The sequence below is a fragment of the Python bivittatus genome, unplaced genomic scaffold, assembly GCF_059951505.1.
Source record: "Python bivittatus isolate LINGU-HERP-01145 unplaced genomic scaffold, Pbiv_v1 ctg000850_np1212, whole genome shotgun sequence".
Classification (NCBI taxonomy): Eukaryota; Metazoa; Chordata; class Lepidosauria; order Squamata; family Pythonidae; genus Python; species Python bivittatus.
This window is the reverse complement of record NW_028277112.1, coordinates 1,588,853-1,602,519: the sequence shown is the minus strand read 5'-3', so window position 1 is coordinate 1,602,519 and position 13,667 is coordinate 1,588,853. Positions and strand designations below refer to the sequence as shown.

General features: G+C 37.5%; 1 protein-coding gene across 4 annotated transcripts in view; it reads right to left on the bottom strand.

Moving 5' to 3' along the window:
* Positions 1-13,667, bottom strand: part of ERBIN (erbb2 interacting protein) — a 107,807-nt gene that overhangs the window by 34,135 nt on the left and 60,005 nt on the right. For all 4 annotated transcript variants that reach the window (XM_088130372.1, XM_088130370.1, XM_088130373.1 and 1 more), the window contains exons 8-15: positions 10,008-10,071; positions 9,040-9,114; positions 8,354-8,498; positions 7,551-7,623; positions 7,078-7,207; positions 3,612-3,727; positions 2,801-2,870; positions 381-480 (exon numbers count right to left, since the gene is read on the bottom strand). In XM_088130372.1, the coding sequence (XP_087986498.1) occupies positions 381-480; positions 2,801-2,870; positions 3,612-3,727; positions 7,078-7,207; positions 7,551-7,623; positions 8,354-8,498; positions 9,040-9,114; positions 10,008-10,071 (773 nt within the window). The remainder of the gene's footprint in view (positions 1-380; positions 481-2,800; positions 2,871-3,611; positions 3,728-7,077; positions 7,208-7,550; positions 7,624-8,353; positions 8,499-9,039; positions 9,115-10,007; positions 10,072-13,667) is intronic.

The window sequence follows — 13,667 nt, the reverse complement described above, 5'->3', positions numbered from 1 at the left end:
TATTTGTTTATTCAATGCATGACTCTGCCTGGAACATGGACACAGAAGATATCTGTAGGGTGATCATAAATGCTGTCAAGTTACAGCATCATGTGCCTATAAAGAGAAGCTATTAGATGCTGCCTCACAATTCTGTAATTTGCCAAAACCTAAATATCTTTCAGAATCCTAAAGATCTTCAGATCAGTATTAACACTGCCATACTGATGAGGGCTACAGAATTTAAACATTATTAATATTTGTTTCTCTAATTCTAATGAGACATGTTTATGGGTTTTGCAGGTATTTTGATTTTTAACTTCTAAGCTCAGACAAACTAATCTAAGCATCCCCATTTTTAATGCAGGTAGCATTTTAAAAAAAATCAATATAATTCTTACCATCTTCAGATCTTGGTTGTTGTGGGAACATATAATTAGTAACAACTGTTTCCTGTGTTTCTGGGTCAACTTCTTTTTGAAGGGGAATGAGAGGTTTAGACTGTGGAGGAAGGAAGGAAGGAAGGAAGGAAGGAAGGAAGGAAGGAAGGAAGGAAGGAAGGAAGGAAGGAAGGAAGGAAGGAAGGAAGGAAGGAAGGAAGGAAGGAAGGAAGGAAGGAAGGAAGGAAGGAAGGAAGGAAGGAAGGAAGGAAGGAAGGAAGGAAGGAAGGAAGGAAGGAAGGAAGGAAGGAAGGAAGGAAGGAAGGAAGGAAGGAAGGAAGGAAGGAAGGAAGGAAGGAAACAATTATGAATGCACATATAGATTATGCAGGCCAAACTAACTGCAATTCATTTTCTTTTTCATCTAATTATTTATATACCTTGTTGTGGAACATTAACATGTAGTCCTTTGAGACCAGTTCAAAATCTGCTCTGGAGTATTAGGTGACTCTCCTATGCAGATCTGGAAGGGGCAGAAATCTGCTGGGATGGGGGAAAGCAACAAGTCCTACTGTGAAATCAGGTCTACTTGCATGACTGAGCGTGCCTGACCGAACAGAACCTTATCTCATCCAGTTCTTCTAAAGAACTGAAGGTACAGTGGTAAAAGACAGAACTGTATGCAGCTCCAAAACTTAATTTATTGTATTTGCTCTGTCACTTCATACTGTTTAGAGATAAGCCATGGTTTGGAATTAGTCATCAGTAACCATTTAAACACAAAGCAAATCTTATGATAAACAGATAGCAAAATAATATCTAGAATTTGTTCAACTTATGACTATAGGATAGTGTTGAAGGTGGTATGTATGTATGTATGTATGTATGTATGTATGTATGTATGTATGTATAAGATCAGGAAGGAGATAAGCTTCTTACAATGAAATTATTGAACAGCTTCTGCAGACAGAGTGGGAAAGTCTTGGTAGAAAAGGGGAAAAAAGGTTTGGTTTGTTTTTAAATGTGGCCATATCTACCCAAGTTTTTACCATGATTTATGTTTAAACATGAATAAACTAGCCTGCAATTACTCACCCTATCAAATGGACATTAGTGGATTGTTTTAGATTTCTTTAGATACTGGGAGGTAGAAATTGTAGACATGCAACATACTAAGCCTAAGAACCTAGTGACAACTCTTTATTTATTTATACAGTACTTATAACCTACCTAAAGGGTGGTATACAACATCAAACAAAACAAAGTAATAATAACTAAAGCCAAATGAGTTTCAAGAATAAAAGAGAACCACAAAGTAAAGCCAGTAACATTCAAGATGTGTACCCACGGCCAATAAGTTGGGATCAAAATCACACTGAAATAAAACAGCTTTAACTTCTTTGCAGGTGGTTGGGGCTGCACACACTTTTGGAGAGACAGTATTTTATAAGCGGGGGGTTATTACAGAGAAAGCCTGGTGTCTTACATCCTGCCAACTCCACAAAGTGATGGAACTTTCAAGAGACTTTCTTTCACTTAATAGAGTGAAGAGTAGATTCAATTATGGCAAGGTGTTGTCTGATGTATCTTAATATGCCATTTAGGGGTTTAAAGCAATTTGAATTGGCCACCAGCGCAATTAGTGGGAGGAGCCTATAATTGTAAGCCTGCATATTCATGTTTAATTATAAGCCATGGTGAGTATATAACGTGAACTGTATGTTTAGAAAGAGAGTCATTAAAGAGAGCTTATTTACAAAAAGTCATATATGCTTGTGAAAAAGAAAAAATAGAAAACATTCAGGATACAGAATACTAAATATGTTATTTGCTCAATGTATGAGGAAACAAGTATAGTTTAGGTATTCATTCTGCATGTGAAAATGCCTAAGGACTCAATTTCCAGCAATTACACAAGAATGTATTTTACTGTGTAAATAAAACTGTCTTTTATATTTTACTGAAATGTGTAAGTATTTGATTTTCTCCCCACATGCATTTATAATAGGGAGAGAGGGAGGGAGGAAGGAAAGCAGGCTTAAACTCTTAAACTCTTCTTAAAGAGCAAATTAGAAATATAATAAACATCACTTATCCCACTGTATTTTCAGCTGTACTTTTATCAACAAAGATAATTCTTAAGAAACTGAATTATAACTGCTCTGAGAGTTTTTAATTTGAATATCTAGAACCCTGTCTATGCCAGTTCTTCTCTCCATTCAATAGTTTCTGAGCAGTTTAACCAATAAAATATTTTCCTCTTCAGAAACACAGCAACATGTTCAATACAATACTTCATGATAAAAATATCAAATCTATAAGCCAATATTATGAAGTAATTTCACAATGTCTTTATTTTCAGTTCAAGTGCTATTTGTAAAGCATACACTGTTTCGAAGGAAAATATAAATACTAAATAATGACATATAAATACCACTTACCTGATTATCTGATAGCCACAAAGCAGTCAGATGTTGCAGTTGTAAAATGCTATAAGGCAAATACTTCAATCTGTGAATAAAAATCAAGGTAACTGGTTTACTTAATTAGCAAATCAGAAACAATATAATTATTTATTAGTAAAATACAGCAATAAAATGGTGGTAACTTTTCCCACATTCTTAGCCATTTTAATTGTGTATTTTTCTCTATTTAACTATTATTGGGCATGTAAGTTATTCTTGCAGTAAGCTCAGCCCTTACCAGTCTTACACCTGATATCCAATGTAACTAAGCTCTGAAGCGTGGTCAGTAACACAGTGCTCACAGGGACAGGCAGTTGCACACTTCTCTGGAGCATTATATAATATAAATGATTAAAAAAAAACAGGACAAAAGGAAGAGGAGAATCCTAAAATCTTTAACTTGTCTCTTGGTCTTCCTGGTCTGAAATACTTCCCCTTATCTTGCAACCAAAGCATTTGTCTCTCTTTGGCTCCATCCTATACCAACAACTACGGCTCTTCTACGTTGCTTCTTTCCTCAGCGCCCACTCCTATCCAAATTCTTAAGTCACATTTTCTAACTCTTCCTATACATACCCTTTCAAAGTATCTTTACTAGAGTACGCTTTATAGAAAGAAAATGTATTATATTTTCATCCCATCTTCATCCAAAGAAACTGAATGATCCCTGTTTGAATACCCCATCATTTTATGCTTATAACAATTTTGTGAGAAGCAGTGACTGGATTAAATGTACTTATCATTATGAATAATGGAATATTCATGCAAAATAATTTAAGTCACAAACCTATTGTCACTTAAATTTATAACTTTTAATTTCTGCATATCACCCATTTCCTCTGGAAGGACCTCCAATTTATTAGAATGCAGAAACAAAACAGTTACATGTTTCCAGTTTCCAATCTGGGGGGAAAAGAAAAACTTAATTATGCAGAAGTTCAGAACAGTATTTCATCAATTATAAATGTATATATCTTCAGTTATTTTTCTTTGAAATATGAAACTATATTTAAATATGAAAATTTTGATTTACCAAAATTGATGAAAAAGGACAGCTAAAAAAGACAGCTTTTTTCTGATCATATTTACACTTTCTATTTTGGAGAGAATATGTTTCAAATGGAGATTACATGTACTTTTCCCATCTAATCTATATGAAGGCAACCTGCAGCCTCCATATCACTCTTGAACAACTATTCTGCAGAACATGGATGTCCAGCCATTGACACTGTCAAATTAAGGCCACTGCCAATAAAATCAGACTAAGATACTTTAGCAGTTGTGCTCTTTATGATCAACTCTCTAAGCAAATACCAGATCATCCAGCACTGAGGCTACAGTTTCCAATACTCAGTGGTGCTTTGAAGCACATTGAAATAGCTAATAACCATAGAGATATGGGATAGAAGGAAGACATCTTAGGGTAAGAAAAAAAGTTGTGAAGAAATAGACCATGTTTCTGTATGCATATGTTTGAGAACGCATGAACATTTGCATATACTTCTCTGACTACATTTATAAATCTTGCCAAAGTTTTCCCAGAATATTAAACAAGATAATTTATTTTCCATCTTAAAGTCAAAAAGATATTCCTCCATAGAAAAAGGTTTCTACCTTTAATGTAACAGTTGAGATAAGAAGGCTGTTAACTGGCTTGATGCTATTCAACCTATATCCAAAGTTGAAGCCATATCAGTCTATGGATACAAAAACAACCTTCCAAAAGTCTGATGATAAATTATTGTCATATAAGTAGCAAAAATAAGAATAGGGATTAAAGTATGTATTATACCTCCTAATTCAGAATGTTGCCACAGAAACTCTCATCATTGCACAATGCAAAAGCAAACCGACCTCATTCCATCCTTTAGTATAGTTCAACTGCACCACTGGAGAAAGACTCAGAGCAAGTCTGACCCACCAATCCTATTTTAGGGATTGCCTCATGGTGATAAGGGTGGCAAAATGCCAATATTTTTCCACAGATAGCTGTCAAGTGGCTCTGTTTAGGATGACCCAGTCCCTACTAGGCAGGATGGGCCATAGCACCATCTTCTGGGGTACTGTGAGAAATATTCTGGCTATCTGGAGGATAGCCACTCCACTCCAGTCCAACTTGGGCTCTGACTAGGCAGGCCCGGCCGAGGGACCTGGGGTTTGGTCTTGTGGTGTGATCTGGGAGAAGTGTGAGTCAGTAACTCTTGAAGAAGTAGACAGGGTTCTTGGTGCTGTTAGTCTGGCTACCTGTTAGTTGGACCCAGGTCCCTCCTGGTTAGTTAAGGCAGTCAGGGAGGTGACTTGTACTTGGTCTGTGCTGTGGTGGCAGTCTCTTTGAGGGAGGGGGTGATTCTTTCAGCCTCAGTGGTACGCCAAGGAATCAACCAAGGAATCGGTGGTGCACCATCTCAACAGGCTGTCCCTGGACCCAACCATCTTAGATAACTATCATCCTGCCTCCAACCTTTGCTTTTTAGAGAAATTTGTTGAGAAAATGGTTGGACTTAAGTTGCAGAGGACCCTGGATGAAGCAGGCTGTTTAAACCCATTTCAGTCATGTTTCAGGCTGGGATTCAGGATGCAGACAGTCTTGGTTGCACTTGCAAAAGACCTGTGGTGGAGCCAGGACAGAGATACTGCATCTGTTGTTGTGCTCCTTGATTTCTCAGTGGCTTTAAATACCACTGACCACAGTATTCTTCTGGATCAGCTCCTGGAGTTGGGAATCAGTGGCACTGTTTAACCGTGTTGTCTTCCTGCCTTCAAGGCTTGTTCCAGTTGGTATTGGCTGGTGGGGAGAAGTCAATCCCCAGGCCACACCTTTGTGGGAGTGTCACAGAAATAAACACTCTCTCCTTTTTTGTTCAACATCTACATGAAACTGCTAGGTGAAATCATTGACAGGTTTGCGGTTCAGTGTCATCAGTATGAGAGCCAGTTTGGTGTAATGGTTAAGGCATCAGGCTAGAAACTAGGAGACCATGAGTTCTAATCCTGCCTTAGGCAACTGGGCAGGGACAGTCACTCTCTCTCAGCCCTAGAAAGCAGGCAACGGCAAGCCACTTCCAAAATCTTGCCAAGAAAACTACAGGGACAGGTCCAGGCAGTCGCCAGGAGTCAAGACTGACTCAAAGGCACAAAAACAACAAACAAACAAGCAAAAAACAAATCATCAGTTCAGTGAGCTTGTCAAGGTTCTGTCCCAGTGTTTGGAGGCTGCACAGGCCTAGATGAAGAAGAACCAAAACGGATTCAATCCTACCAAGACAAAGTGACTGTGGGTATTAGGGCCACCTGGATGTGGGAATATTCCACCTTTAACCTTGGATGGGGTGGCACTTTCCCATTTAAGAATGGTGCACAATCTTAGAGTCTTTCTAGACACATAGCTCCTGCTCTACCAGCAGGTGGCGACTGTGGCCAGGAAAGCCTTTGCACAACTGTATCTGGTACAACAACTGTGCCTTTCCTGAATCAGGAGGCCCTTCAGACAGTTATTCATGCCCTAATCACCTCATGACTCAGCTACTGCAATGCATCCTACATGGGGCTGCCCTTGAGAATCACTCAGAAGCTTTAACTGGTCCCAGAATGCAGCAGTACAGGCAGTGATGGGCATGCCTTGGCATGCCCATGTGACACCCAATTTGTAAACTGCACTGGTTACCAGTATCCTACTGGGTGCGATTCAAGGTGCTTGTTATAATCTACAAAGCTGTACATGGCTTGTGGAAAGAGAGATTGGTAAAATACACACTTTTTTTTTTAGTCTTTCCATTAATGCAAGAGCAAGTTTGGATTCACTGTGTATATTAATAACAGAAAAATACTTAATCCATCATCATAAAAGAGGTAGGGGGTATAGAGAGAGTAGTTCATGGTCATAATAATTGGGTCCTGAATGTCCAAACATCTATGTTCCAGGTTGTAAAAAGTTTTTAACAAGTATTTTCTCCCCCCAGCACCTCCAGATAAGAAATACTAACACCCTCCTAAGCTGTCCTTATTTTTATTTATTTGTTAGATTTATATCCTGCTTTTTGAGCTCACTTGTGCCACAGTGCATAATTTGGCAGGTGAGTAGTCTCTGCACTTCAGGATTTTTTCATGCCAATTTAACCAGTATAAAGAGTTCTGAAGTTGGTTTCTAATTTATTTCAAAAGAATGGAAGCCACATTCTACTAAAATTCTTTGAACAGCTCAACAAATCTAAGTGTGTAAAGACAAACAACTAGATCCATGAATAAAAGCATACCTCTGGTGGCAACTGTGTTAAAAAATTATGATCTGCAGCAAAGGTTCTTATATTAGAGAGCTGCCCAATAGATGAAGGCAAAGTTTCAATTTCATTGAAGCTGCAATCCAGTTCTTCAATTGATGTTAACCTAAACCAAGTTGAATAAATAAAAACACAGTTGGCTCGTTTTCTTTGCTAGTATAATTTAAAGTCAAGAAAATACAAATAATATTTTGCTATATATTAAGTGAAACTTGAATAGCAGCTCATTTGGACAGAGCTCAGCATTCAAAGTACCTATAGAGCTTCACAATCATCTAAATCTACTGGATATGCAGAATTATAAACTTCAAGATGATTACTAATATGAACATGGGTATGCCAATGGATTTGAAAGGCATTAAGTAAAAGGACTTAACAAGAATTCATTAAAAAACAATTAAAATGAAATATAACATGTTCTTCATTAAAGAAGATCTAGAAATACCTACCCTCCTATGGAGTCTGGCAAATACATTAATTGATTTTCATCAATTTTAAGAACAGTTAATTTCTTTAGACAACCTGTTTTAAAAGAAATATTAAAATGGTATTCATAAAGTATTCATATGACATATTCTACTTTATTGCAGAGGAAGCAAGCAATAGCAATCTCCCAAAGCTTCTACTGTCTTCTATGTGTGACTATTTCACTGTACCCAGATTACAAGCCTGAGTAGCAAAATTATTTTAGTCCTGGATCAACTGATACTAAAATCAAATTAAAGTTTATTACAGCAGAAAAAATGGCCTTTGAATTCATTGTATTTGTCAAAGGACATCTACACGGATACTGTCAATTGAGGATAACAGGAAACAATTTACTTGCAAGTGTCCTTATGGCTCCTACAGAGCAATATCTAAAACCATAAATAGTTAAAAACAGACAGGCCTAATACTGCATTCCTTTTGCCAGCTCACTGATCACAGATCAAGCTGGGCCATGATAGTGGGAGCTGTAGACCAATAAATCTGGCAGGCACTGTATTTTACAGTGCGCCAAATAACGCAGATCACTTTGGGAAAGATTAATCCAGCTATTACACTGTACCGGACTTGCTACAACACTGTCATTGTTTCCACTGATTAACAACTTTTAAGTTAACACCAATATAAAATTGCCCTTTAAAAGAAAAAAAAAGACAACTAGGTACACTTTTTTGCATATGTGCTGGAAAAGTACATTTATGTTTAAATAAAGAATGCCAAAATGTTGTTATGGTTTTATGACGGATTTATAGTTAACAATACAAACCAATGGACTCTGGCAGCTGCTGAAGTGAATTACTAGATAATAGCAGGTCTTGTAAACTTTCACATCCTGAAACACCTTCTTCAAGACTTTCAATGTTGTTTTTGGAAATATCCAGGTAAGTCAAGTGCTTCAAACTGCCCATAAACTGAAAATACAGAGGCACTGGTAAAATATAAAGCTTGCGAATTAAAACACTAAGATACCATACTCTGCAGGTAATACAAATTAACTCTAACACAATTTTTATTTGCTATGACATATCAGATCATGCTTAGGCTCTGTTACAAACTAGGATGTATATTTTAATTATGCTTTACATAATCCAAATCTAGAAAAACTGTCTAGCTGAAGATACTTTATTGTGGGATTCCACTAAAAATTTCAACTAGTGTAGATGAACCTCCCTTTCTATGAACTCAAGGAAAGTCAGTGATATGCTATGTGACCACAGCAAAATTAATCTTTGCCATTTTCAGAATTTTTCCACAAGGTACATTTGTTCAGTGCTTTACAGAATATAAAAAGATTTTTTTCCAGAATCTCTTTCAGGAAAGGTGATCGGTATTAATAATAATTGTAATGAAAATATAATGATTCAGCTAAGCATTAAGCATACCATTGAATTGCCATGGTAGCTGTAATATAGAAATAAAATATAATACTTAATAATAATAAATATACATTACCCCTGGAACAAGCGATAGTTTGTTATCATCCATCCAAAATTCTTTTAACCCACTTAATTGTTCAAGTACTTCAGGCTGATAGAAACAAAAAACAATACACTGTGATATATTTATTTAACAGAATATTTAACAGAAAACACAATATTAAGAGAAAAAATATTAAGAATTTTGCTGATTTATTTCATGTATTTTTACATACATATGTTTTACTATTTGTTCAAAATCCTTAATTACAGAGAACTAGAATTGTCAGTTAAATAAATATTTTCAATGTGTCACCGAAGTACCACACCAATAGCAAATGAAATTTGGAAAAAGCAGTCAGCTGTAAAATGACATTACTTAATGTTTTACAATAGATAACAGCTTAGAAGATAAAAGTTAAGATGATTTCTTATCTGACATTGTTTAAAAGATTTAAGGATATGACCTTTTAGGAAAACTATTACATAAGTGCATCAGGGAAAAAGCCCCATTAAACACGGGAGACAGACACACCATAAAACAAGTCACCTCAAAGTTCTAAGTTCTTCTAAGAGCTTTATTGAAAGTTAGTTCAGCAAGAAAATAAAATGCAATCAACAATATACAAGGTACTTACTTAGATACACACTGCAATGCGGACCGACAGGAGCAGGCCGTCACTAGGACAGCCTAACCTGTGTGGGTCCAAACCCCCAAATTGCAATCCTTTTTATCCTTTAAAACCGCAAACCACAATCATGACTCTTGGATTGTCATAACGTCCCCAGAGCTAATTTCACCATACTTTCCCGGTCCCTTTGTCCCTGTCACGTCTGTTCCCATTAACAAGTTTGTTTATTTAACAGTTTGCTCTGGTTTTGCAAGTATTATTTCCTGTCAGTGCCCCACAGGTCATTTCCAAGCTAGCCCTTGCTTTTATTATTAAATGTGATTTAGCAACATATACCTATATCAAAATAAGTTTTAGGCTATTCGCAACTTACCACTTCTGTGAATTCATTACTTCCCAGATCTAGCCTCTCCAACTGAGTCAGTCTGTTCATGGTTCTACAGAAACGAAAGAATTAAAAGGAGTTAGATTTAGGGAAAATACCAGTTATATCTTATTTTCATCTACTCATTCTGATGCATTTTCAAATAAGCATTACGTATTTAACAGATCTAGAAAACATACCTAATAGGATCAGAGTTCATAAATAGTATACAGTCATATTACTCTTACTACTAATATTCAAATAAAAGTGTGAACCAGTTTAACTGCAAAACACTGTATAAGCTATCCCACTCTACATGTTCTAACATTCATTCTATCCTATTGTGAAATGAGTTATAGATTTTATGCAGTGTTTTTCAAATTGTAAAACAGTGGTCCAGGTAGTCGCCAGAAGTCAACAATGACTCGAAGGCACCAAAAAAAAAAAAAAAAGCTGTGCTAGATTAATGCAGACTGTTTACTACCTCCATTGTGAAGGAAAGTGGCAACATACTTTATTCTTGCCTTATATTTTAACCAATTTCCAGTCAATTAAAAAGCTTATCATCTGATCCCAGTATCATATTAAAGATGGGCAATTGTCTCAAAATCCAAATAAATTAGCCTCATAGCTTCATGATCCAAGTCTAGTGCTATGAGGAAGTGAAAGCTAAACTATTTTGGCCAATCCCAGTGTTATATTATCATCTAACCACAGCAAAAGCTTCTGAAATAGTTGTTCCCCTGCCCCCTGCAACCAACGTTCTCAACTGCAGATACTCCTTCACTTATGACCACAACTGGGACTAGAATTTCCATCGCTAAGCGATACACTCGTAAAGTGCAACGTCACATGAACATATCACTTAGCGACAGCAACCCCGGCATTCTCCATTGCCATTGTTAACCAAGAATCATGGGTTGTTAAGTGAGTACCTGTCAGGTTCAGCCCAAAGAACTCCACGAGACAATGCAAATACAGTTCTGTTGCATTTATTAGCTTCCACCTCAAGACAGAATCTCACCAGACTGAACCCAAGTTCCCAAGCCTGCCAGCCACAACACTGTGAATTCCTTCGGGAAGTGCCAGCCTCATCTTCTTGAAGTTCCCATGCTCCTGTTGGGGGCTAAGAACATGCTTATATCCCTGAGCATGGTCTTCATAAGTCCATTCCATCACAGTACCCATCCCAATCCAAGCCATTCCGGGCTTGGTCCCTCCCAGCCCTGAGCCTCAGCAAGGTAAGGGACTGCCTTCTCCTCAACTTCCCCCACTTGCCTATCTCTCCCCACATCTCTGCCTTTTGGCCAACCTACATCCTGCCTTGTGAGGCAGCAAGCAGCCCCAGAATCGCACGGCTCTGGGGCTGCTTGCTATGCTGTGGCTCAAGAGCTTCTTGGTGCGCTGCAGCTCTGGGGCTGCAAGAAGCCCTTCGCAGAGCAAAGCTCAGCCCCAGCCCAGCCACGCAGCGCAAAGTAGCTGCCCCAGGAAGCCCCAGCTGTCCCAGGAAGCCCCAGCAGCATGTCTGAAGCTGCTGCCCAACACCACGATGCGAAGCCGCTGTCCCAGGAAGCACCAGCTTCACCACCCTTACTGCCTTGCACTCCAACAACCTTGCCACCCTGCACTCCGCCACTCCAGCTGACCTTTGCCATCTTCTTGCTCCTGCTGCTGCTGAGGCATGCCTGGCCTGGCCCTTTGTGAGGCAGCTGCTGGCCACATGAGGCCATCTTCCCCAGGTCTCATGAGGAAACCACCATGAGCAACCTGGGGAAGAAAGCCTCGTGTGGCCAGCAGCTGCCTTGCAAAAGGCCAGGCCAGGCATGCTTGGTCAGCAGCAGGAGCAAAAAGACGCCAAAGTCAGCTAGGGCAGTTGGGGCTGCGGGCAGGAGCCAAAAGGGCAGAGATGTGGGGGAGACAGGCAGGGGGGTTGAAGCACCCCTGCGGTCATAAGTGCAGGTGGGCTCCAAGTGCCCAAATTTTGATCACACGACTGTGGGGCACTGAAACGGCCATAATTTTGTTCAGTGCCATTGTAACTTTGAACAGTCACTGAACGAATGGTTGTAAGTCAAGGACTACCTGTAATTCAGTTTCATTATTAAGTTTGAAAGAAAAGAAGCAACTGGATTCATTCCAAATTAATTACAATTCAGCAAAATGTAATGGACTCCCATTTACCAGACTTTGGATGTTATGGACAAAATTTGCATCTATATATCCCCCTAAAATAACAGACTGCATCCATTGCATCCAAATAAGTACTGATTATTTACTTACATTTATATTGTTGCTATTCCCACCATTACGCAGATGTAAATTGAGATTAAATTACTTAAATTGATGTGAATGACATAAATGGATATTCAGGAATAACAAACACCCCCTATCCAAATGGTCAAAGTTTTACATGTAAATAGGTACTGAAATTAAAAAGGAACATTTATACTCAGATGTTTTTTAAATGAATTTTGCCCTAAATGCTAATATCTGAGTGTATGTTTCCTGTTTTCTAATCCATATGTAATAATAATAATAATTTATTAAATTTATATGCTGCCTGACTCCCAGTGACTCTGTAAATAAAATAAATGGGCATGATCCATTTATATGTATGGATGCACAAAGCTAAATGTATGAAGTTAAATGGGCAGTCTGTTACATAATGACAGAAAAGAAATTGAAAGGCCTATGCCAGGATTGAACAAAGTTTTCAATTTTGTTAGGTAGCTATTTACCCGAAAGTAAGAAAGAACGTATTGGGAGTTTAGCATTTTTGCAAGGAATTTCTGAGACTTTGGCTATTTTATTTTGAATTTGAAATAAATATTTTAATTTTATAGTGAGGAATGTCCTGGTCCATGCAGGCACTATGTTTCCAATATAGGAAATAGTGGTTGCTTCCATGTAAACTTTTCTTTTTGCAGAAGGGTCTTCAAGGACAGAACAGACCATCGATTCCAATAGTGGAACAGATTTCCTTCTATGACAGAAAGCAATGTTTACTGCTGTTGTTAATTGTCTGTCCTTTTTTGCATTCTCTTTTCTACCATATTCATGGTGATCAGATTTTCTGGAAGCACAGGGGAATCAGCAAACATTGCCTCTTCAACTCTCTCATTTACTATTGATGGAAATTTTTACATTCCTTATCTATTTCATTAATAGATTTACTAACACTTATAAATTCATATACTTTGTGAATACCTGCAAATCTAATGAAGCAGAAGTACTAAAATCCCGTATCTAACATTTGTGAAGAAGTTTAAAGACAAAAATACTAATTTTCTTCATTTAATATTGCACATTCTACAATGCATATTTATATTTGGGCATAAATAAACTTTTAGATGTTTTATTTATAAACACCACATTGTTTTAAAGATTTTTAATATTTTTAACTTTGTTGTTTTTATTTTAAAAGTAACTTTAGCTAATATTTTTCCTCCTGCAGCTTAGCTATAGCAAAATGAAACTATTAAAACAAATAAGAGTTCAACAAACAATCAACAAAGCTTACTTTATAGCAAGCTCTCAACTACAGAAGGAGCTGAAAGGTTCATATTTTAAGATTTGTATTTTATCTTCTAGTTCATTAGAATGCTACCAGAACTGTCTTTAATTGTTTTCACATCTAATTTCAAATACAGGTAGTCCCTGGGTTAAGAG